This window comes from Mobula hypostoma, chromosome 5, assembly GCF_963921235.1.
Source record: "Mobula hypostoma chromosome 5, sMobHyp1.1, whole genome shotgun sequence".
NCBI classification, from domain to species: Eukaryota; Metazoa; Chordata; class Chondrichthyes; order Myliobatiformes; family Myliobatidae; genus Mobula; species Mobula hypostoma.
The window spans coordinates 165,825,516-165,847,488 of NC_086101.1; the positions used below are offsets into that span (position 1 = coordinate 165,825,516).

The following is a 21,973-nucleotide window of genomic DNA, read 5'->3' on the forward strand; positions in this document are numbered from 1 at the left end:
AAGATGGTCAGTTGCTGTTAGACTACGCATCGCCTTTACTCGTCTACTCCTATGTCGCCTCTTGTCGCAGGCAGCAGCACAATCCCCACCACATCCAGCTCCCTTAGTTTCTCCGTCGAAATACACACCTCGCTATTGGGGTCGACCTGCAGTACTTTAAGTTCTTAATGTCCAGCTGTGTCTTGTGATCATATAAAAATACATTTAAAAAGGACAATAAAACCTTTGGTTGGCCGCATAGAAGCAACTACGTCCAAGCCTGCTGCCATCTTACTGGAGCTTAAAAGATTGACAGATCTTCGTGAGGCTAAGGGTCCATACAGTACTCTATTCCAATTTCAGTATCCACTATATTTTAGATTTGTAAATAATGGCTCCTCCGGCTCCAGAATTGTCTGTAGCTGACAGGGAAGTGTGAGTCTTTCATTCCATTTTGCTGTTCAGCCCTGTGCTTTCTGCTCTCCAGCGGTGGTAGTCAACCCATATACACTTGTTGCCTCTGCCATCAGAATCGGGTTTTTAAAACTCTCGTTGGCTATCTCATCTGGAATTCGAAAGGCAAAAAACTGCAGGAAGTAAGAAATAAAAATATGGAACATGTAGGCAATAGCCAGCAGGTCACAGAGATCTATGGATGAAAAACACAATTAATACTTCAGTTTGAAAGCTTGATCGGACAACATCTTTATTTCGATCAAAATTTTAATCTTAAAGATTGTCTGTTTTTCTCCAACATTTCCTGTTTTGGTTTCACCTGGCACTTATTTATAATGAGATGTTTTTTTCCCCATCATTTTAATCAACAAAATTAAAACATTGAAATTTTAAGATTTATAGATGAGTGGACATCCAATCGGTGCACACAATAGATATTTAAGCATCATCTCTTAGGCTTGACCAGAGCATAGTTTCATTGGGAGCTCTTGTGTATTACAACTCTGTGACTCATTAACATAACTGTATAAAGCCACATTCAGTGTTTCTTTTAATATTTCTCAAATTTAACATTATTTTCCCAGCAGAATTTAAAATTTGAGTGAGGAAAGTTACCTATCCCCTTAAATCACTGATACAAAAACTTCTCATATACAAGACAAATGACAACCTTTTGTTCTTAACAATTATGACTAAAAGTAGCATATTTAATTCCATAAGATAACCTTCAAAAGGTATTGTAATTGCTTTTTAAATGTTTTTCTTTCTTTGTAGGAAAAGTTGGATGTGTTTATGGAGGCAGCTGAGGAAAAGGCATACAGAACAGAGGAATTTGTGACAGAACTAGAAGATGCATTTAATACTGTTGAGGTGGGTGGTATGTTAAATTTTACATCAGTTTTGATATTCATACAATCCAGGTCAGGAGGTTTGTGTAAATACCACAAAAAAACTGTATTTGTTTAATTTTTGTTATAGACTGCTAATGAGGAAGAATAATATATATTTCAGGTGACATGTGCTCAGTGTCACTTTGTTAGGCATAGGAGTGGAACTCAGTGCGGTCTTCTGCTGCTGTAGCCCATCCACTTTGACATATTATGCATTTAGATGCTCTTCTGCACACTACTGCTGTTAACGTGGTTACTTGAGTTACTGTCGGTTTGAACCAGTTTGGCCATTTTTTTTCTGACCTCTCTCACTAACAAGGTGTTTTTTGCCCACAGAACCTGGTGTTTTTTTTTTGTTTGTTTTTGCACCATTCTCTGTAAACTCTGGGGACTACTATGCATGAAATTCCCAGGGGATCGGCAGTTTTTAAGATACTCAAACCACCCCATCTGGCTCCAACAATCATTCCATGGCCCATTCTGATGTTGGGTCTGAATAACAACTGGGGCTCTGAATTTAAGAACATAAGAAATCAGAGCAGGAGTCGGCCATCTGGCTCACCAAGCCTGCTTCGCCATTCAATATGATCATGGCTGATCTGTCCATGGAGTAATCTCCACCTACCTGCCTTTTCCCCATAATCCAGAATTCCCCTACCATGCAAAAATCTATCCAACTTTGTCTTAGATATGTTCACTGAGGTAGCCTCCACTGCTTCATTGGGCAGAGAATTCCACAGATTCACCACTCTTTGGGAAAAGCAGTTCCTCCTCATCTCTGTCCTAAATCTACTCCCCTGAATCTTGAAGCCATGTCCCCTCTTGGCCATGTCTGCATGCTTTTATGCATTTAATTTTTGCCACATGACTGGCTGATTAGATATTTACATTAATGAGCAGGTATACCTAATAAAGTAGCCACTGAGTGTAGTATTAATGATTGCGTGTCCAATTCCAATTTTGTATTGGAATAAACAGCAAATAGGGAATATAAGATATGCGGTAAATGCATGCCCTCTTGCATTTGACATTTCTACCCTGGGAAAATGATTGATTGTCTACCCTATCTATGCTTCCCATAATTTAATACACTATCAGGTATCCCCTTCAGCTTTTGTCATCTCGAACCCAGGTTCGGCCATTAGCTCACTAAATCTGTGCCAAGCATCAAGCATCCATTAAACTAATCCTTCCCCAACACAATCTTTTCTCTCTATATTCCCATCAACATCCCTCAAATTTTACACAGTGCAATTTACAGTGGCGAATTAACTCATTGACTCCATGTTTTTAGGGTATGGGAGGAATCCAGAGCAACTAGGGGAAACCCAAGCAGTCACAGGGAGAATGTACAGACACCACCCAGACAGCACTGGAGGTCAGGATTGAATATGGGTCACTGGGGCTATGTGGCAGTGACTTTACCAGCTGTGTCACTGTGCTGCACATGTCTATAATAAGCATTGCTTTCAGCTTCCAGCAGTGAGCAAATGCTTTCTACAAGTGTTTGTGCTTTGTTCCAGATCACTGTCCCTTTGCGAAGAAATATTTCCAGCTATTTATGCTCTCATGTTCCTTTTTGATCTTCCCTGGTTTTCCAGCCCTGTGTTACACTTGTTACCCAGATGTTCAAACTGAAAATTTTCCCTTTAGAATTTCAAACATTTCCTCATTTTAAAAAAATCTAAGTTATTTTAACTTAAACAAATAACTAAGATTTATAAGCACAGATATTATTCTTGTAACTATAACAATGAGGTACTTAAACCAACTTTAATCCTACTTCAGCAATGGAACAGAACAACTCTTGGAACCCTATGGACTAAGTGTTTTTTTTTTGTACAAGTGTCTTTTTTTGCAGCCTTTTTTCACTATCTTATGTAATTGATGTAGATATGTTGTATATAATATATTGTGTAATTTCTATACCTAATGCAGCTATACATCCTCTACCTAATAAAGTGGCTATTGAGTGCATGTTTGTGGTCTTCTGCTGTTGTAGCCCATCCACATCAAGGATAAATGTGTTGTGTGTTCAGAGAGGTTGTTCTGCACATTACTGTTGTTATACGTGGTTATTTGAGTTCCTGTCATTTTCCTGTCAGCTGGAAGTCTGGCTATTCTCTTCTGACCTCTCTAATTAATAAGGCATTTTCGCCCACAGAACTGGCACTCACTGCATGTTTTTTTTTTGGCATTGTTTTTCTCTGTAAACTCTAGACAGTTGTGCATGAAAATCCCAGGAAATCAGCAGTTTTGTGAGATACTCAAACTACCCCATCTGGCACCAACAGCCATTCCACGGTCGAAGTCTCATTTCTTCCCCATTCTGATGTTTGGTGTGAACATTAACTGAACCTCTTGACCATATCTGCATGCTCTTATGCATTGAATTGCTGCCACATGATTTGCATTAATGTGCAGGTGTACAGGTGTATCAAATACACTGGCCATTGCGTATATACTGCTGCAAGGAAGGTGTTCATTGTACCTGGACCTCACTGTACTTGTGCACATGACAATAACATGGACCTTAATCATGATTTAATCTACCATTTTAAGTGAAGAGATCAAAACTGAGCATAGTTTTATAGTATTGTGAGCATATTAAAGCATTTAAATGTAAGGTGCAAGTCCCCAGTTTACATTTGGAATGCCCTAGCTATACAATATAACACTATATTTAATTTGCCTATATACTGGACATATTGGTTTCAATATTTTGTCATTTGTAAATCATTAGTCCCTCAATTTTTCATGAACTTGCTTGTTAGTAAAGGCATCCGTTAGTCTTGCGAGACCATGGATCTGCGCCTGGAAAGTCTTCACTCTCCAGGGAGCAGGCCTGGGCAAGGTTGTATGGAAGACCAGCAGTTGCCCATGCTGCAAGTCTCCCCTCTCCACGACACCAATGTTGTCCAAGGGATGGGCGTTAGGACCCATACAGCTTGGCACCAGTGTCGTCGCAGAGCAATGTGTGATAAGGGCCTTGCTCAAGGACACAACACACATTGCCTCGGCTGGGGCTCGAACTCACGACCTTCAGGTTGCTAGTCCAGTGCCTTAACCACTTGGCCATGTGCCCACTTGTTTGTTAGTTATGTAGAAAAAAAATACCCATTTATCCCCATTTTGTTATCATTTAATGCTCTCAACTGAAGTTATACTTGTAATCTCCCGTACATAGGAGCAGAATGAATATTACTGTAGACATGAAGGAAGTTAAACTAATTTCATTAATAATCTAACTATTTCTCTAAAAATCACAGGAAAATTGTGCCAAAGAGGAGAAGTATCTGGAGGAGCAGCACGAAGAAGTAATGAAGTTGCTGCTGTCACAGTACACTGAGATGACACAGGTCCTTGAAGAGGAGAAAAAGATGAAACTAGAACACTTGTGTGACCAAATGGTCCATTACCGATGTAGCATTGATTCGACAAAGGAGGCTGCTGAGAAGACGAGAGAGAGCCTTGAACTTGATGACTTGGCATTCCTAAAGGTATGTTTACATATCAATTGTTACCATATCCACAGTATGAACAAACCTAAGGGGTCAGATTTAGTAGTAAATTTTTGAGTAATTTAGTTATTTTATTTCACTTAGAGATACAGCCTTTTGGGCCGCGCTGCCAGCAACCCCTAAATTTAACCCTAGGCTAATCACGGGACAATTTAGAATGACTCATTAACGTCTTTGGACTGTGGGAGGAGACAGCAGCACCCGCAGGAAATCTATGCGTTCCACAGGGAGCACATACAAACTTCGTACAGATGGTGCCGAAGTTGAACTCTGAACTCTTAACTCCTCGAGCTGTAATAGCGTCACACTAACTGCTACACTATGGTTACTTTAAGAAAAAACATACAAAATACCAAAATGTTAGATTGATCTTAGAGTAGATTAAAAAGGTAGCATGACATCGTGGACCAAAGGGCTGGTACTATGATTTAGTGTTCTATGTTTTTCGTTTCATATCCAAATTTTAAACTTTAACATGATGGACGGCAGTTGTTAGATAGGCTGGAGGAACTCAACTGGAGGGAAGTAATGTTTGACATTTTAGGCTGAGGCCCTTCATCAGGATTGGAAAAGAAGTGAGCAGAAGTTAGAGTTAAAGGATAGCTCAACCAGAAGAAGATATAGCAATGGGCACTCATATAGACCCACCTCTGTCTGCCTTTTCATTGGCAATGTGGCACAGTCCATATTGAGGAACAACTCCACAGTTGCATTCAAGTCTGTGAGTTAGACTGCCGGGAAGAGTATAAAAGGTGATCATTTTTTCTTTGGTGGTTTGATAGAGGAACGACTGTGCAGGCGCGTGGACATCAGCGAGTTAGATTGGCAGGAAGAATTTAAAAAGAAGACAGCTTTATAGAGCGGGCAACAGAGTAGAGGAAGCCAGAGTAGGAGGGCTTTGGCTCAACAGAGCTTTGGCGATAACGGGTCGAGGCAAGGTAAGTTACTTGTGAAGAAAGTATGTCTGTGAGGCTGGTGTTCTGTACTGGGTATCAGATGTAGGATGTCCAGGAGACTCCCAGCCTCCCGGATGGTCACATCTGTGCCAGGTGCATCGAGCTGCAGCTCCTTAGGGACCGTGTTAGGGAAATGGAAATGCAGCTCAATGATCTTCGTCTGGTCAGGGAGAGTGAGGAGGTGATAGAGAGGAGCTATAGGTAAGTAGTCACACCGGGGCCTCGGAAGACAGGTAAGTGGGTAACAGTCAGGAGAGGGAAGGGCAAGAGTCAGATACTAGAGAATACCCCTGTGGCTGTCCCCCTTAACAATAAGAGCTCCTGTTTGAATACTTTTGGTAGGAGGGACCTACCTGGGGGAAGCAACAGTGGCCATCCCTCTGGCACAGAGTCTGGCACTGTGGCTCAGAAGGGTGGGGAAAGGAAGGGGATGGCAGCAGTGATAGGGGACTCTATAGTTAGGGGGCAATTCTGTGGACACAAGAAAGGAATGTGGATGGTAGTTTGCCTCCCAGGTGCCAGGGTCCGGGATGTTTCTGATCACGTCCGCGACATACTGAAGTGGGAATGTAACAGCCAGAGGTCGTGGTACATATTGGTACCAATGACATAGGTAGGAAAAGGGAGGAGGTCCTGAAAACGGACTACAGGGAGTTAGGAAGGAAGTTGAGAAGCAGGACCTCAAAGGTAGTAATCTCGGGATTACTTCCTGTGCCATGTGACAGTGAGTATAGGTATAGAATGAGGTGGAGGATAAATGCGTGGCTAGGGATTGGAGCGGGGGCAGGGATTCAGATTTCTGGATCATTGGGACCTCCTTTAGGGCAGGTGTGATCTGTACAAAAAGGATGAGTTGCTCTTGAATCCAAGGGGGACCAATGTCCTGGCAGGGTGGGAACCGAACTGAAGAGATGGAAGAAAGGGCGGTTGGCTCACAAATCAAGAAAGCTTGGAGACAGTGCGAGAGGAAAGATAGGCAGGTGATGGAGAAGAGATACGCTCAGACTGATGGTTTGAGATGTGTTTATTTTAATGCAAGGAGTATCATGAACAAAGTGGATGAGTTTAGAGCGTGGATCAGTACTTGGAGCTATGATGTTGTGGCCATTATAGAGACTTGGATGGCTAAGGGGCAGGAATAGCTACTTACAGTGCCAGGCCTAAGATGTTTCAGAAAGGACAGGGAGGGAGGCAGAAGAGGTGGGGGTGTGGTACTGTTGATCAGAGATAGTGTCATGGCTGCAGAAAAGGAGGAAGTCATGGAGGGGTTGTCTACGGAGCCTCTGTGGGTGGAAGTTAGAAACGGGGGTCAATAACACTACTGGGTGTTTTTATAGACCACCCAATAGTAACAGGGACATGGAGGAGCAGATAAGGAGACAGAATCTGGACAGGTGTAATAATAACAGGGTTGTTGTGGTGGGAGACTTTAATTTCCCAAATATCAACTGGCATCTCCCTAGAGCAAGGGGTTTAGACGGGGTAGAGTTTGTTAGGTATGTTCAGGAAGGTTTCCTGACACAATATGGAGATAAGCCTACAAGAGGAGAGGCTGTACTTGAACTGGTATTGGGAAACGAACCTGGTCAGGTGTCAGATCTCTCAGTGAGAGAGCATTTTGGAGATGGTGATCACAATTCTATCTCCTTTACCATAGCATTGGAGAGGGGTAGGAACAGACAATTTAGGAAAACATTTAATTGGAGTAAGGGGAACTATGAGGCTATCAGGCAGGAATTTGGAAGCATAAATTGGAAACAGATGTTCTCAGGGAAATGTACGGAAGAAATGTGGCAAATGTTCAGGGGATATTTGCGTGGAGTTCTGATTAGGTACGTTCCAATGAGATATGGAAAGGATGGTAGGGTACAAGATCCGTGGTGTACAAAGGCTGTTGTAAATCTAGTCAAGAAGAAAAGAAGAGCTTACAAAAGGTTCAAAAATCTAGGTAATGATAGGAATCTAGAAGGTTATAAGGCTAGCAGGAAGGAGCTTAAGAATGAAATTAGGAGAGCCAGAAGGGGCCATGAGAAGGCCTTGGCAAACAGGATTATGGAAAACCCCAAGGCATTTTACAAGTATGTGAAGAGCAAGAGGATAAGACGTAAGAGAATAGGACAAATCAGGTGTGACAGTGGAAAAGTGTGTATGGAACCTGAAGAGATAGCGGAGGTACTTAATGAATACTTTGCTTCGGTATTCGCTATGGAAAAGGACCTTGACAATTGCAGGAATGACTTACAGCAGACTGAAAAGCTTGAGTATATAGACATTAAGGAAGAGGATGTGCTGGAGCTTTTGGGAAACATCAAGTTGGACAAGTCACCGGGACTGGACGAGATATACCCTAGGCTACTGTGGGAGGCAAAGGAGGAAATTGCTGAGCCACTGGCAATGATCTTTGCATCATCAATGGGGACAGGAGAGGTTTTGGAGGATTGGAGGCTTGCAAATGTTGTTCCCTTATTCAAGAAAGGGAGTAGAGCTAGCTCAGGAAATTATAGACCAGTGAGTCTTACTTCGGTGGTTGGTAAGTTGATGGAGAAGATCCTGAGAGGCAGGACTTATGAACATTTGGAGAGGCATAATATGATTAGGAATAGTCAGCGTGGCTTTGTGAAAGGCAGATCGTGCCTTACCAGCCTGATTGAATTTTTTGAGGATATGGACTAAACAGATTGATGAAGGTAGAGCAGTAGATGTAGTGTATTTGGATTTCAGCAAAGCATTTGATAAGGTACCCCATGCCAGGTTTATTGAGAAAGTAAGGATGCATGGGATCCAAGGGGACATTGGCTAACCCACAGAAGGCAAAGAGTGGTTGTAGCCGGGTCATATTCTACTTGGAGGTTGGTGACCAGTGTTGTGCCTCAGGGATCTGTTCTGGGACCTCTTCTCTTTGTGATTTTTATAAATGACCTGGATGAGGAAATGGAGGGATGGCTTAGTAAATTTGCTGATGACACAAAGGTTGGGTGTGTTGTGGACACTGGCTGTCAGAGGTTATAGCGGGGCATTGATGGGATGCAAAACTGGGCTGAGAAATGGCAGATGGAGTTCAACCCAGATAAATGTGAAGTGGTTCATTTTGGTAGGTCAAATATTATGGCAGAATATAGTATTAATGGTAAGACTCTTGGCAGTGTGGAGGATCAGAGGGATCTTGGGGTCCATGTCCATAGGACACTCAAACCTGCTGCATAGGTTGACTGTATGGTTAAGAAGGCATACGGTGCATTGGCCTTTATCAATCATGGGGCTGAGTTCAAGAGCTGAGAGATAATATTACAGCTGTATAGAACCCTGCTCAGACTCCACTTGGAGTACTGCGCTGAGTTCTGGTCGCCTTACTGCAGGAAGGATGTGGAAACTATCGAAAGGGTGCAGAGGAGATTTACAAGGATGTTGCCTGGATTGGAGAACATACCTTACGAGAATAGGTTGAGTGAACTTGGCCTTTTCTCCTTGGAACAACAGAGGATGAGAGGTGACCTGATAGAGGTGTATAAAATGATGAGAGGCATTGATCGTGTGGATAGTCAGAGGCTTTTTCCCAGGGCTGAGATGACTGACATGAGAGGGCACAGTTTTAAGGTGCTTGGAAGTAGGTATAGAGATGTCAGGGGTAAGTTTTTTTTTTATGCAGAGATTGGTGAGTGCGTGGAATGGGCTGCCAGTGATGGTGGCGGAGGTGGATACGATAGGGTCTTTTAAGAGACTCTTGGATAGATACATAGAGCTTGGAAAATAGAGGGCTATGGGTAACCCGAGGTAATTTCTAAAGTAAGTACATGTTCAGCACAGCTTTGTGGGCTGAAGAGCCTGTATTGTGCTGTAGGTTTTCTATGTTTCTATATAAGATTCCACAACTCTCTCTCTGCTGCATCGTTGACTTCATTGGTGCTACCTTCCACACCTATGCTGAGCTCGTCATTTTCATCAACTTTGCCACCAGCTTCCACTTTGCCACCAATTTCTACCCTGCCCTCAAATTCATTTGGCCCATTTCCAAAAGCTGTCTCTGCTTTTTTCATCTCTTTGTATTATCTACTGATACTTTTTTACAAACCTACTGACTCCCACAGTTACCTTGATCAAGGATGCTATTCCCATCTCGCAGTTTCTCCTCTGCTGAAGCTGAATTGTCCTTTTTTTTTTCGGAAAGTGAGTTTCCCCTCCACTTCCATCAATGCAGTTGTCAGAATCAGGTTTATTATCACCGGCATGTGATGTGAAATTTATTAACTTAGCAGCAGCAGTTCAATGCAATACATAATATAGAAGAAGAAAATAATAATAATAAGTAAGTAAATCTTATTCAGTATACTTTTACAGTATATGCATATTGAATAGGTTAAAAATCATGCAAAAATCAGAAATACTATATATTTTTTAAAAAGTGAGGTAGTGTCCAAGGATTCAATATCCATTTAGGAATCGGATGGCAGAGGGGAAGAAGCTGTTCCTGAATTGCTGAGTGTGTGCCTTCAGGCTTCTGTACCTCCTACCTGACGGTAGCAGTGAGAAAAGGGCATGTCCTGGGTGCTGGAGGTCCTTAATAATGGCTGCTGCCTTTCTGAGACACCACTCCTTGAATATGTCCTTGACTAGTACCCAAGATGGAGCTATCTAAATTTATGACCATCTGCAGCTTTTTTTTGTTCCTGTGCAGCAGCACCCCACCCCGCCTGCCATACCAGACAGTGATGCAGCCTGTCAGAATCCTCTCCAGTACATCTATAGAAGTTTTTGAGTGTATTTGTTGACATACCAAATCCCTTCAAACTCCTAATTAAGTATAGCCGCTGTCTTGCCTTTTTTATAACTACTTCGATATGTTGGGACCAGGTTAGACCCTCAGAGATCTTGACACCCAGGAACTTGAAACTGCTCACTCTCTCCATTCCTGATCCCTCTATGAGGATTGGTATGTGTTCCTTTGACTTACCCTTCCTGAAGTCCACAATCAGCTCTTTTGTCTTACTGATGTTGAGTTCCAGGTTGTTGCTGTAGCACCACTCCACTAGTTGGCATATCTCACTCCTGTACGCCCTCTTGTCACCACCTGAGATTCTACCAACAATGGTTGTATCATCTGCAAATTTATAGATGGTATTTGAACTATGCCTAGCCACACATTCATGTGTATATAGAGAGTAGAGAAGTGGGCTAAGTACACACCCCTGAGGTGCAACAGTATTGATTGTCAGCGAGCGGGAGATATTATCACCAATCCACACAAATTGTGGTCTTCCGGTTAGGAAGCTGAGGATCCAATTGCAGAGGGAGGTGCAGAGGGAGGTACAGAGGCCCAGGTTCTGCAACTTCTCAATCAGGATTGTGGGAATGATGGTATTAAATGCTGAGCTATAGTCGTTGAACAGCATCCTGACATGGGTGTTTGTGTTGTCCAGGTGTTCTAAAGCCATGTGGAGAGCCACTGAGATTGCATCCGCCATTGACGTATTGTGGCGATAGGCAAATTGCAATGGGTCTGGGTCCTTGCTGAGGCAAGAGTTCAGTCTAGTCATGGCCAACCTCTCAAGGCATTCAGATCTTCACTCACATCTCACATCGCACATCTCACTCACGTCTTCTCCATTTCTCAAACATCTGCCCTTACCCCTTGTACTCCCCCCAAACATAATGGGGATAGGGTTTCCCTTGTCCTCAGCTGTCACCCCATGTGCCTGAGGATCCCACACATCATTCACTACAACCTCCCCTTTCCTCACCGCTTTCTGCAGTGATTGTTTTCTCTGTGACTCGCTTGTCTGTTTGACCCTCCCCACCAATCCAATGCAAGGCACTTAACCACGCAACAGTGATAAGTACTACACCTGCCCATACACCTCTCCTGTCCCCAACATGTAGGGCCCTAAACATTCTAACCAGGTGAGGCAGCACATCAGATGGTAATACATCAATGTCATTCATTACATCTGGTGCTCCCAGTGCAACCTCCTGTACATCGATGAGATCCAGTGCAGAGTGGGGGTTGTCTCATCCAGCGCCTTCTCCCGGTCTGCTGCAACAGATGGAATCTCCCAGTTGCCACCCATTTTAATTCCTCTTCCCATTCCCACACTGACATGGCTGTACACAAACTCCTGTATTGTCACTTTGAAGCCAGACGCAAACTGGAGGAACAAAAACCATATTCTGTCTTGGTAGTCTAATCTGATGGCATCAATATCGATTTCTGTAACTTCCAGTAACCCATCCCCAGTTTGTTTTCCTTTATCCCTGTGGCCTCTTTTTCCCCTAGTGAGGCAAGTGACCAAGTGGTTAGGGCGTTGGGCTCACGATCTGAAGATCGTGGGTTCGAGTCTCGGCCAAGGCAGCGTGTTGTGTCTTTGAGCAAGGCACTTAACCACACACTGCTCCAGTCCACCCAGCTGAAAATGGGTACCAGCAAATGCTGGGGATTAACCTCGCGATAGACTGGCATCCTATCCGGGGGGGGGAGGAGTCTTGTACTCTCAGTCGCCTCATGTCACAGAAACCGGCATAAGCACCAGCCTGATGGGCCACAAGGCTCGGGACAGACTTTAACCTTAACTCTTTCCCCTGCCCCGCTCTCATGGCCTACCCAGCACCTCAACTTTCTGGTTCCCCATCTCCTTCCCTGTATTCCATGATCTACCATTCTCATCTATCAGAATCCTTCCACCCATCACCTTTCAGCATCTCAGCATTTTTCCCTTTTTTATTACTCCCCAACCTCCTGCCTTTCCCCTCCCACCTGTCTCAGGCATCAGCTGCTGGCTTGTGCTCTTCTGCCTTCCCCTACCCTCGTATGATGAAGGGTCTAGGCCTGAATCGTCAACTGATTATTTCCCTCTATATATGCTGCCTGGCCTGCTGAGTTCTTATAGTATTTTGTGTGTATTTAATCTTTGATATTTTTATGGGAAGAAGTAGAAGATACTGTAGATGCCATAAATCATATTCATAGTGAAAATAAGGATTACTTTCCATGCTGTGAATAAACCTCAGTTTTGAAAGTGCTAATTAAGGGAGCTTTAGTGAATATGTTCAAGGAAGGGCATCATTTATTTTATCCTGATTTCACCTTCATCCTGATGTGTACTAATTGCCAACAGATGTATATCCATTTATTAAATGTTGCTGTTACATGATCGCACGCAACAAAAGATTTGGATTTATGACTCCATAACATTTGTGACAAGTGGCAGTAGGTGTATAATTTATCTACATCACCTCCAATCAGTTGTGTTGATAGATGTACAACACTGTGAAACACGAATGTCAACTTATTTATTGAAGTGTAATTGATAACAAAAGAACTGTGGATGTGGGAAATCTGAAATTAAAACAGAAAATAACCTGCCAGACCTGCTGAGTATTTCCAGTATTTTTTTTTTGTTTTCGTTTTGTAAAGTTCACACAATAAACTTAGCATAGTTAGCATGCTTTGCATTTTAAATAAATGTCTTCCAAATTTTCAATTTACTGACCTGCATATTTTGGCATAAATTCATTCTTACCTGATCTCTCTGGCCAGTGCCTTCTCAGTCACCATTACTAACTAGTAAAGTGGTTGAGTACATGAGGCCGGGTTTGATCCTACCCTTTCAAACTTGATGCCTACACCAAATACTTGGCCATTAACCACCAATAGATCTTCTATGTCATTAAATTAATGCATTGCCAACCCTTATTCCTCTGATTATCATTGCCAATTTTACAAGCTGCATACCCTTCATTCCAAAAATAAAACAAGGTGTTCATGGGCTGCGGTACAATCATTAATGCTCACTGTACGCTACACAATGGGAGCTTCTGCCCACCTGACTTGTGTCATATAGCCTGTGTACAAGAAGAATATTCAAATATTACATTCTTCTGCTTCAATAGAAATGACATGTTATCAGAGTTTGCTAAGTATTGATGGGTATATTCAAAATATCTCATGAAGCAAGACTGGATGAACTGGGCTTGTACTCGTTGGAATTTAGAAGATTGAGGGGGGATCTGATTGAAACGTATAAAATCCTAAAGGGATTGGACAGGCTAGATGCAGGAAGATTGTTCCCGATGTTGGGGAAGTCCAGAACAAGGGGCCACAGTTTGAGGATAAAGGGGAAGCCTTTTAGGACCGAGATTAGGAAAAACTTCTTCACACAGAGAGTGGTGAATCTGTGGAATTCTCTGCCACAGGAAACAGTTGAGGCCAGTTCATTGGCTATATTTAAGAGGGAGTTAGATATGGCCCTTGTGGCTACGGGGGTCAGGGGGTATGGAGGGAAGGCTGGGGTGGGGTTCTGAGTTAGATGATCAGCCATGATCACAATAAATGGCCGTGCAGGCTCGAAGGGCCGAATGGCCTACTCCTGCACCTATTTTCTATGTTTCTATGAATAAACATGTTAAAATGGTTTTGTTCAACTGAACCGCAAAACAATGTACTTGGATGTTTTTTCCTTCTTTTGAAAACTTTGATCTGGTTACAGTCTAAAGCTATTTAATAATTAGCACTGATAGATCTTGCAGCCTTCTAATTATAAAGTCATGCATGAACACACTGAACCAATGCTTAATGAAGCTGGCCTTGTAAGATCAACTCAGTTTGTTATGGTTCAACGTGCTTTGCCCTTGAGTCACACTATCAAGCCTAGTTTAGATTCCTGAAATTTAAACGGAAGCATAAACTGCTGAGAATGCTCAGATCAGCCAGCACATGTGGAAGGAGAAAAAGTTACTATGTCAGCCTGAAAACCCTTCATCAGAGCTGGGGGAGAGGGGAAAACAGGGTAGTTTTAATTTCTGTTGACTTGAACCGTTTCTCCTTCCACGGATGTTCCTTGACCTGCCGAGAAACAAAACGGAGATAAGTTTCAATTTGAGGACAAGTTAAAATTAAATTGTTTTCTCACTTTTCCAATTCTGGTGAAGGGCCTTCAGCATCAAACCTCAACATTCTCTCTGCCCGCAGCATGGTAGCATAGCGGTTAGTCTGCTCTTTTGCAGCTTGAGGCGCCATGAGTTTGGAGTTCAATTCCAGAGCTGTCTGTCAGGAGTTTATACGTTCTCCCTGCCACTGCGTGGGTTTCCTCTGGGTGCTCCAGTTTCCGCCCACAATCCAAATGTGTACCGATTAGTGAGTTAATTGATCATTGTAAATTGTCCTGTGATTAGGGTAGGGTTAAAAAAGTGGATTGCTAGATGGTGCAGCTTATTGTGCAGGAAGGGCCTGTTCCACATGATCTCTCCAAATAAATAAATAAATACCTGACCTTTCTCGGGGTTTTTTTTGGGTCATGTTTCCTTTGTCAACAGTTTTTTTATTTTCTAGTTTAGATTTGATTTCTTCCTTTGGTTCCCTGATTAGCCTCTGTTTTTGTTTCAGCTGTTAGTTACTCTTTCATTTCCAGTCTGCAGTACCTTACATCAAGAGTAGATCAAATAATAATGTTTTTCATTGACCTGGATTACAATAATTTTCTTACTGGATACGTTGACTTGGTTTGTTTTCATCACAGTCAGATGAGAAATGTCTTTCTATGTGGATTAACAACTGCCGAGTTATTTCTGCTACGTGAAGGGCAAATTATCCAGAAGTATTTTTCTTGAACTGTGTTCCTGGTGTGAACTTGTGATGTGAGTTAATTTCTCATCCATCCACCCACGGCAGAATGAGGTTGTTTATCTAGTCAAAACCATAAGACATAGGAGCAGAATTGGGCCATTTGGCCCATTGAGTGAGTTCCACCATTCAATCATGGCTGATCCTTTATTCCCCTCCTCAACCCCATTCCCTGCCTTCTGCCCTTAGCCTTTGATGTTGTGTCCAATCAAGAACATATCAATCTCTGCCTTAAATACACCCAACAACCTGGTCTCTACAGCTGTTTGTGGTAACAAATTCCACAAATTCACCACCCTCTGGCTAAAGAGGTTTCTCCACATCTATGTTTTAAATGGATGCCCCCTCTTTCTTGAGGCTGTGCACTCTTGTCCTAGACTCCCCCACCATGGGAAACATCCTTTCAGCATCTACTCTGTCTAAGCCTATTAACATTTGAAAACAGCGTAAAATTGGGGGGATGGCTGCTAACTTTTGCAGGTCTGCATAGTTCTTGCCTGTTTGGTGCAACTCATGTTTTCAGTATATTTTTATTTGCATGGTTTGTCTTCTTTTTCACATTGGTGTTGTCAGTCTTAGTTTGTTATGTGTAGTTTTCCATATATATAAAATGTCTATTGTATTTTTTCCTGTAAATGCCTGCAAGAAAATGAACCTCAGGGTAGTATATGGTAACTTGTATTTGGATAATAAATTTACTTTGAACTAGTTGGAAGCTTATGTTTTCTTTTGGACCATGGCTGGAATGGTTTTTTTTCTGAATGATTTTTCTCTCTCGTAACAGTGTTAAAATTGCATTCCATACTCAAAGTAATCAACTGACACAAGGTCCTCCATTGGTCAGGGTCAACCTTGGATGTTGTGTCCTAGCTATCTCTACAGCACATGCTCTCAGTAGTATTATTTATTTTTTATTTGCCTTTTTTCACTCATTGGTTGTTTGTCAGTCTTTGTTTATGTATAGTTTTCCATAAACTCTATTGTATTTTATTTTCCTGTAAATGCCTGCAAGAAAATGAATCTCAAGGTTGTATATGGTAATGTGTATATACTTTGTTAATAAATTCTCTTTGACTTTGACTTTTGACCAACTTAACAATGACCATCAGCAACAAAGGAGTGTCTAACTACCAGCTCTCAAAATTCATTGACATTACCATAAGATCATAAGGCAGAGCAGCAGAATTAGGCCATTCAGCCCATTGAGACTACTCCGCCATTCTATCATGGCCGATCCCGGATCCCACTCAACCCACACACCTACCTTCTTGCCATATCCTTTGATGCCCTGACCGACCAGGAAACGATCAACTTCCACCTTAAATATACCCTTCAACGCAGTCTGTGGCAGAGCATTCCACAAATTTACTACACTCTGTCTAAAGAAAAATCCTCCTTATCTGTTCTAAAGGATCTCCCCTTAATTTTGAGGCTGTATCCTCTAGTTCTGGATACCCCTACCGTAGGAAACTTCCTCTCCACATCCACCCTATCTAGTCCTTTCAACATTACCATCACTGAGTTCCCACCATCCTTATCTTGGGGGTCAACATTGACCATAAAGTTAACTCCAGAAACCAATGACATAACATGGCTCCAAGAGCGGGTCAGAGGATAATTATACTGAAGTGGGTGACTCCTGACCTTCTCAATGGCTTTCCAGGAGTGTGATGGAATGCTCTCTGTTTGGTTTGGATGAACGTAGCGCCAACAGCATCCAGGGCAATGGGACTCCCTTGACTGGCATTCCTAAATATTTACTTTCTTCACGTCCAGTGCAGCACAGTCAGAGTGTATATTGCCTTGGGCTAATCTGATGGCACCTTTCAAGCACATGACTTGTACACCGACAAGGACGCAGGCAGAAACCATGTGGTAACAGCACCACCTGCAGGTTCCCCATCCTGGCTTGGAAAGATATTACTGATTTATTTTCATTGTCACCTGGTCTCAGTTCTGGAACTCACCTTCCAACAACATCATGGTGAACTTGTACTGCAGCAGGCCAAGTACATGGTTTATCACCACCTTAGGACTGGCCAATAAACACTGGCCTTGCCAATGATGACCTCATAACTGAAAAATATAAAGTGGAAAGGACTAACAATTAAAACTTTGCTGCAGGCAAGGGAGCCATTTTATCTGTTGTGCCTGTGTTGGCTTTTTGAGTTGCATTGTGTTATTCTCAGTTGTCCCACCTTTATCTAAAGCTCAAACAACAGGAATTCTGTAGATGCTGGAAATTCAAGCAACACACATCAAAGTTGCTGGTGAATGCAGCAGGCCAGGCAGCATCTCTAGGAAGAGGTACAGTCAACGTTTCATCCCTTTCCCTCCTGTCTTCTCCTATCATTTTGTAAGTCCCCCTCCCCCTCCCACTTCCAAATCTCGTACTAACTCTTCCTTCAGTTAGTCCTGACGAAGGGTCTCGGCCTGAAACTTTGACTGCGCCTCTTCCTAGAGATGCTGCCTGGCCTGTTGCGTTCACCAGCAACTTTGATGTGTGTTGCTTTATCTAAAGCTCAGCAGTTTAACTTCTTGTCGAAGTAGATATTCCATACCCTTTGAAAAATTATCACTGCATTTATTTCTATCAAGGATCAGCCTTATTTTCATATACATTTATGTGTATTCGGAATATGCTGTGGTGCGTTGGCACGGAATGGAACAAAAATAACATTCATCAATGGCTGGTGCAGCTCGAAGGGCCAGAAGGGCGTATTCTGCACTCTCCATAAATATGTAAATAATATGTACGAACCGCATTATAAAAAGTGGTTTAAAGTGTGTGCCGTGCAGTGTCTGGGGTAATAGATAGAGGAGGTTGGGGTGGCTCCATCTATAATCCCAATCACTGCACTATAGATATTACATTCCAATTCGTAGTGATACCCCTTTCATTCTGCCACTCCAGTTTTGTCCTACGTTCAGGACAAAATGATTGCTAACACATCAGTGATGAGACTATTATGTGTTTGTTGAACAAAGCATGTAGTATAGGTGATGGAAGATTTGGATCTGTGAAAAAGCCTGAAATTACCGAGTGTGGTAGTCTGTAGTATTGCAAGGAATTGGTGGCTTGGATTTGGAACTACCAGGTTGGTAGAGATCAAGCAAGTAAATAGTTAATATTCTGCTTCCTCAGCTGGTTCACAATTTGATCATACTTTTTAAACCCCTCAAATACTCTCTGCTTTACCAAAGCATTTGTTAATCCCCTCATAATTAGCATCTCTGTTGGATCATAATCAATTTTGTCTGAGTGGTATTTTTCATTATTAAAAACAACAGATAGATATGTAGAAGTTGATGTTGCAATCTCTAACTTACTAAACTATTCTTACTAAATCTGACTTTTTCTAAAATGAAATAATTTGCAAAGGATTTGCTATTATCTCCACATTATTATAAATTAAAAATAAGGCTCCTAATTAAAATATTTGTTGAAACATACTTTTATACTTATCAAAATATTTCTAAGACTTGTATGGCACCCTTCATTACCTTGAACATTATGAAGTTATGCGCAGCCAATTAATGACTTGTCAACTACACTGATGCAATAGGACCAGAGCCAATTTGTGCACAGCGACATAATCTACGATCAGACCAAATAATCTGCTTTTAATTATGTTGGTCAGGATACTTTTGAACAGGAGCAGGTGAGTTTTCCCAGTGTCTGAAATCCACCCCATGGATGGAAAGTTTAAATTTCCATTTGAAGTACAACGTTTTCCTCACCATTCCTCACATTATTTACAAGACTCTAAAGTAGAATTTGAAACCATAACCGTATCTGATCTATTACCACTGAAAAATTTCCAACTATATCTTAAAAAGGCCTGGGAACTGTCAGAAACTGGATGATTGAACCTATTTAATGTGCATGTTGCTACTCTGTACCAACGTCCATGCAGATAGCATGGTCTTTTAGATAATTTTAATGCCAGTTTATCAAAATTTTAAAAAATATTATGTGCGCAAATGTTAATAATTAATTGAAAGGTAGTTAATTTAAATGATTTTGATTTTCTGAACATCTATGGGATAGCTTAGTGAAAATATCTTAAATCCTTCCTGGTCGATCAGTACTAGAATGTTTGATGGAACTTTGAGTATTCTTGAAGAATGTTTAATGTCTGTTGCTGACAGTTTGAAGGCTTTGCTCTCATGGCTTAGTTTGTTTCATTTCTGCTTCTCCTCCTTATCCACAGTCCTTCAGGATGATCAATGACAGGTACTTTTGGATTGATCTATTTTTGCTTGCTTCATTCAGAGTGGTTGACAGCCGAATCTAACAGCTGATCAATGCTATGGCAGTGAAAAGCTTAAGAGCCTTGAAGATGGTGATTAATACGTTTGGGATGTTTTTAATACTATACTAACTTTGTGTTGCTAAAGTATATTTTCTGCAATACTGGTACTAAATTTGCACTTTGAGGCTTATAAACATATTTGGAAGGGCAATAACCTGTTTTGAAGTAACGTCAGTAACATGATGATTTGTAATATTCTGGATTCAAAAGTACATTGATACACTGTTTAGATAACAGATTGCATTCTCCTTTGTTCTAAAATGGGAAGAAACAGCCCTGTACATTGCCCTTATCCTGTAAGCACATGATATATGAGGTGATTTTAGTGCAGCAACACAGATACATCATTTTCTCAAATGCTTCCATTTTTGGGAAGAGACACATTCCAATAAAACCTCTTACTGAATTTGGTACCAATGCCACTTAGCTCTGTGGCTGCAGTGCCAGGCTCTAGCTGTTAGTAGGGCCCACGCATGTCGCACCCAATGCTGGAAATGGTGCTATGGAAAGAGAGTGTGAGATTGAGAGAAAAGGTAAGGAGGAAATGAGCCTCTGCCACTTTACTGATGATTATCTCAACATGAGGCAACACAGTAGAGTAGTAGTTAGTGCAATGCTGTATAGCACTGACTGTAAGAATGAGCTTCAATTCCTGCCGCTGACCGTAAGATCGAGCTTCGATTCCCAGCGCTGACCGTAAGATTGAGCTTCGATTCCCGGTGCTGACCGTTTTCCCCATTGACATCTGGATTTCCCCTGGGTGCTCCAGTTTCTTCCCACATTCCAAAGATGTACAGTTAGGGTTAGTGAGTTCTGGACATGCTATGCTGGCATCGGGAATGTTATCTCTATCAGCACAAACCTCACTGATTTGATTTGACGATGCAAATAACACATTACAATATATGTTTCAATGTACATATGACAAATGAAGTTAATCTAATTTAATCGTGTTGATGAAGGCAGTTAAAAGATGGCAGGATGTGCTTGTGTATTGGTGAGGTGGGAGCACAGTAAGGTACATCTGGTGAGAGAGTTAGCAGAAAGCTGAGCTTCGGAAGTGAGATACCTCAATACTGTCTGTGCAAGAAATGGCACCAAGGTTGTGTGGATGTGGGAGATAAGTGAGAGATTAATGGGTGATCTTACGAAACTTTCTAAAAATTGAGGGTTATAGGTACAGTAGATAGTCACAGTCGTTCTTCCAATGACAGCAAAGTCTTAAACTAGAGGGTATGGTTGGCATAGTTTTATGGTGAGACAAGAAAAATTTAAAGGGGCACATTTTTCACACGGAGGGTAGTGGGGTATATGGAGTGAGCTGCCAGAGGATGTGGCAAGGCAGCTACAGTCATACTGTTTAAAAATAATTTGGATAGATACTTGGATAGGAAAGGTTTAGAGGATTATGAAGCAAATGCATGTAGATAGGATTAGTGTAGATAGACGTCTTGATTGGAATGGACAAGTGGGATAGAAGGGCTGTTTCCTTGCTGTTTTACTCTATGAAGTCCGGCTTGCACTTGCTACTGAAAGGTACTGTACTTCTGTTGGCTGCAATACTCTGATTAGTCAGACGCTGGGGTCTTATTCCCCCACATTTGCCACAGAGAGAGAGAGAGAGAGAGAGAGAGAGAGAGAGAGAGATGTGTATATACACTGTAAATTAGCCTTGTCATGGGTCCTGTTCCTTACTTTGCCCCTTAGCCTCACAGTCTAGGTTTGCTGGAACTTCTACACAGAAGGGAGGCTCATTTGGCCTCAGGAGCTGAGATGGATCACCTGAACCTCATGTCCCAGGATTCTGGGGCACTGCAGAACCACACAGCATTGTCTGCGTGAGAGGCAAGGCAACGAACGACTGCAGCCACCCCAGATGGTTACAGCAGTTGGAAGCCAGCCTTACTGGCAAACAGCACAGATATTTGGTTCACCAGTCAAGGAGAAGAGACGACCTTCCTGCAGCCATGGGCAAGGAACTGCCTGGTGGTAACACAGAGGAGCCCACCCAACTATCTGATTCCATTTAAATGTTAATATTTTGTTAATTTGGACTGGAGAAGGATTTAATGTTGAGGCCTTTAACTTCTATTTCATTTTGAATTCTGAATTAAACACTTTTGTTTAATCTTAAATTGCAATGAGAAATCCAGAAACTGTGCAGATCAATAAGCAACCTGTTCAACAGAGATCAATTAATTGTTTACTCTACAATCACAGAATTACAGAATATTCTTTATTGTAG

At 41.9% G+C, this 21,973-nt stretch overlaps 1 protein-coding gene across 2 annotated transcripts in view; it reads left to right on the plus strand.

Moving 5' to 3' along the window:
* The window catches only part of cmya5 (cardiomyopathy associated 5), a 112,596-nt gene that overhangs the window by 41,156 nt on the left and 49,467 nt on the right, over positions 1-21,973 (plus strand). For both annotated transcript variants that reach the window (XM_063049332.1, XM_063049333.1), the window contains exons 3-5: positions 1,210-1,305; positions 4,595-4,825; positions 19,627-19,649. In XM_063049332.1, the coding sequence (XP_062905402.1) occupies positions 1,210-1,305; positions 4,595-4,825; positions 19,627-19,649 (350 nt within the window). The remainder of the gene's footprint in view (positions 1-1,209; positions 1,306-4,594; positions 4,826-19,626; positions 19,650-21,973) is intronic.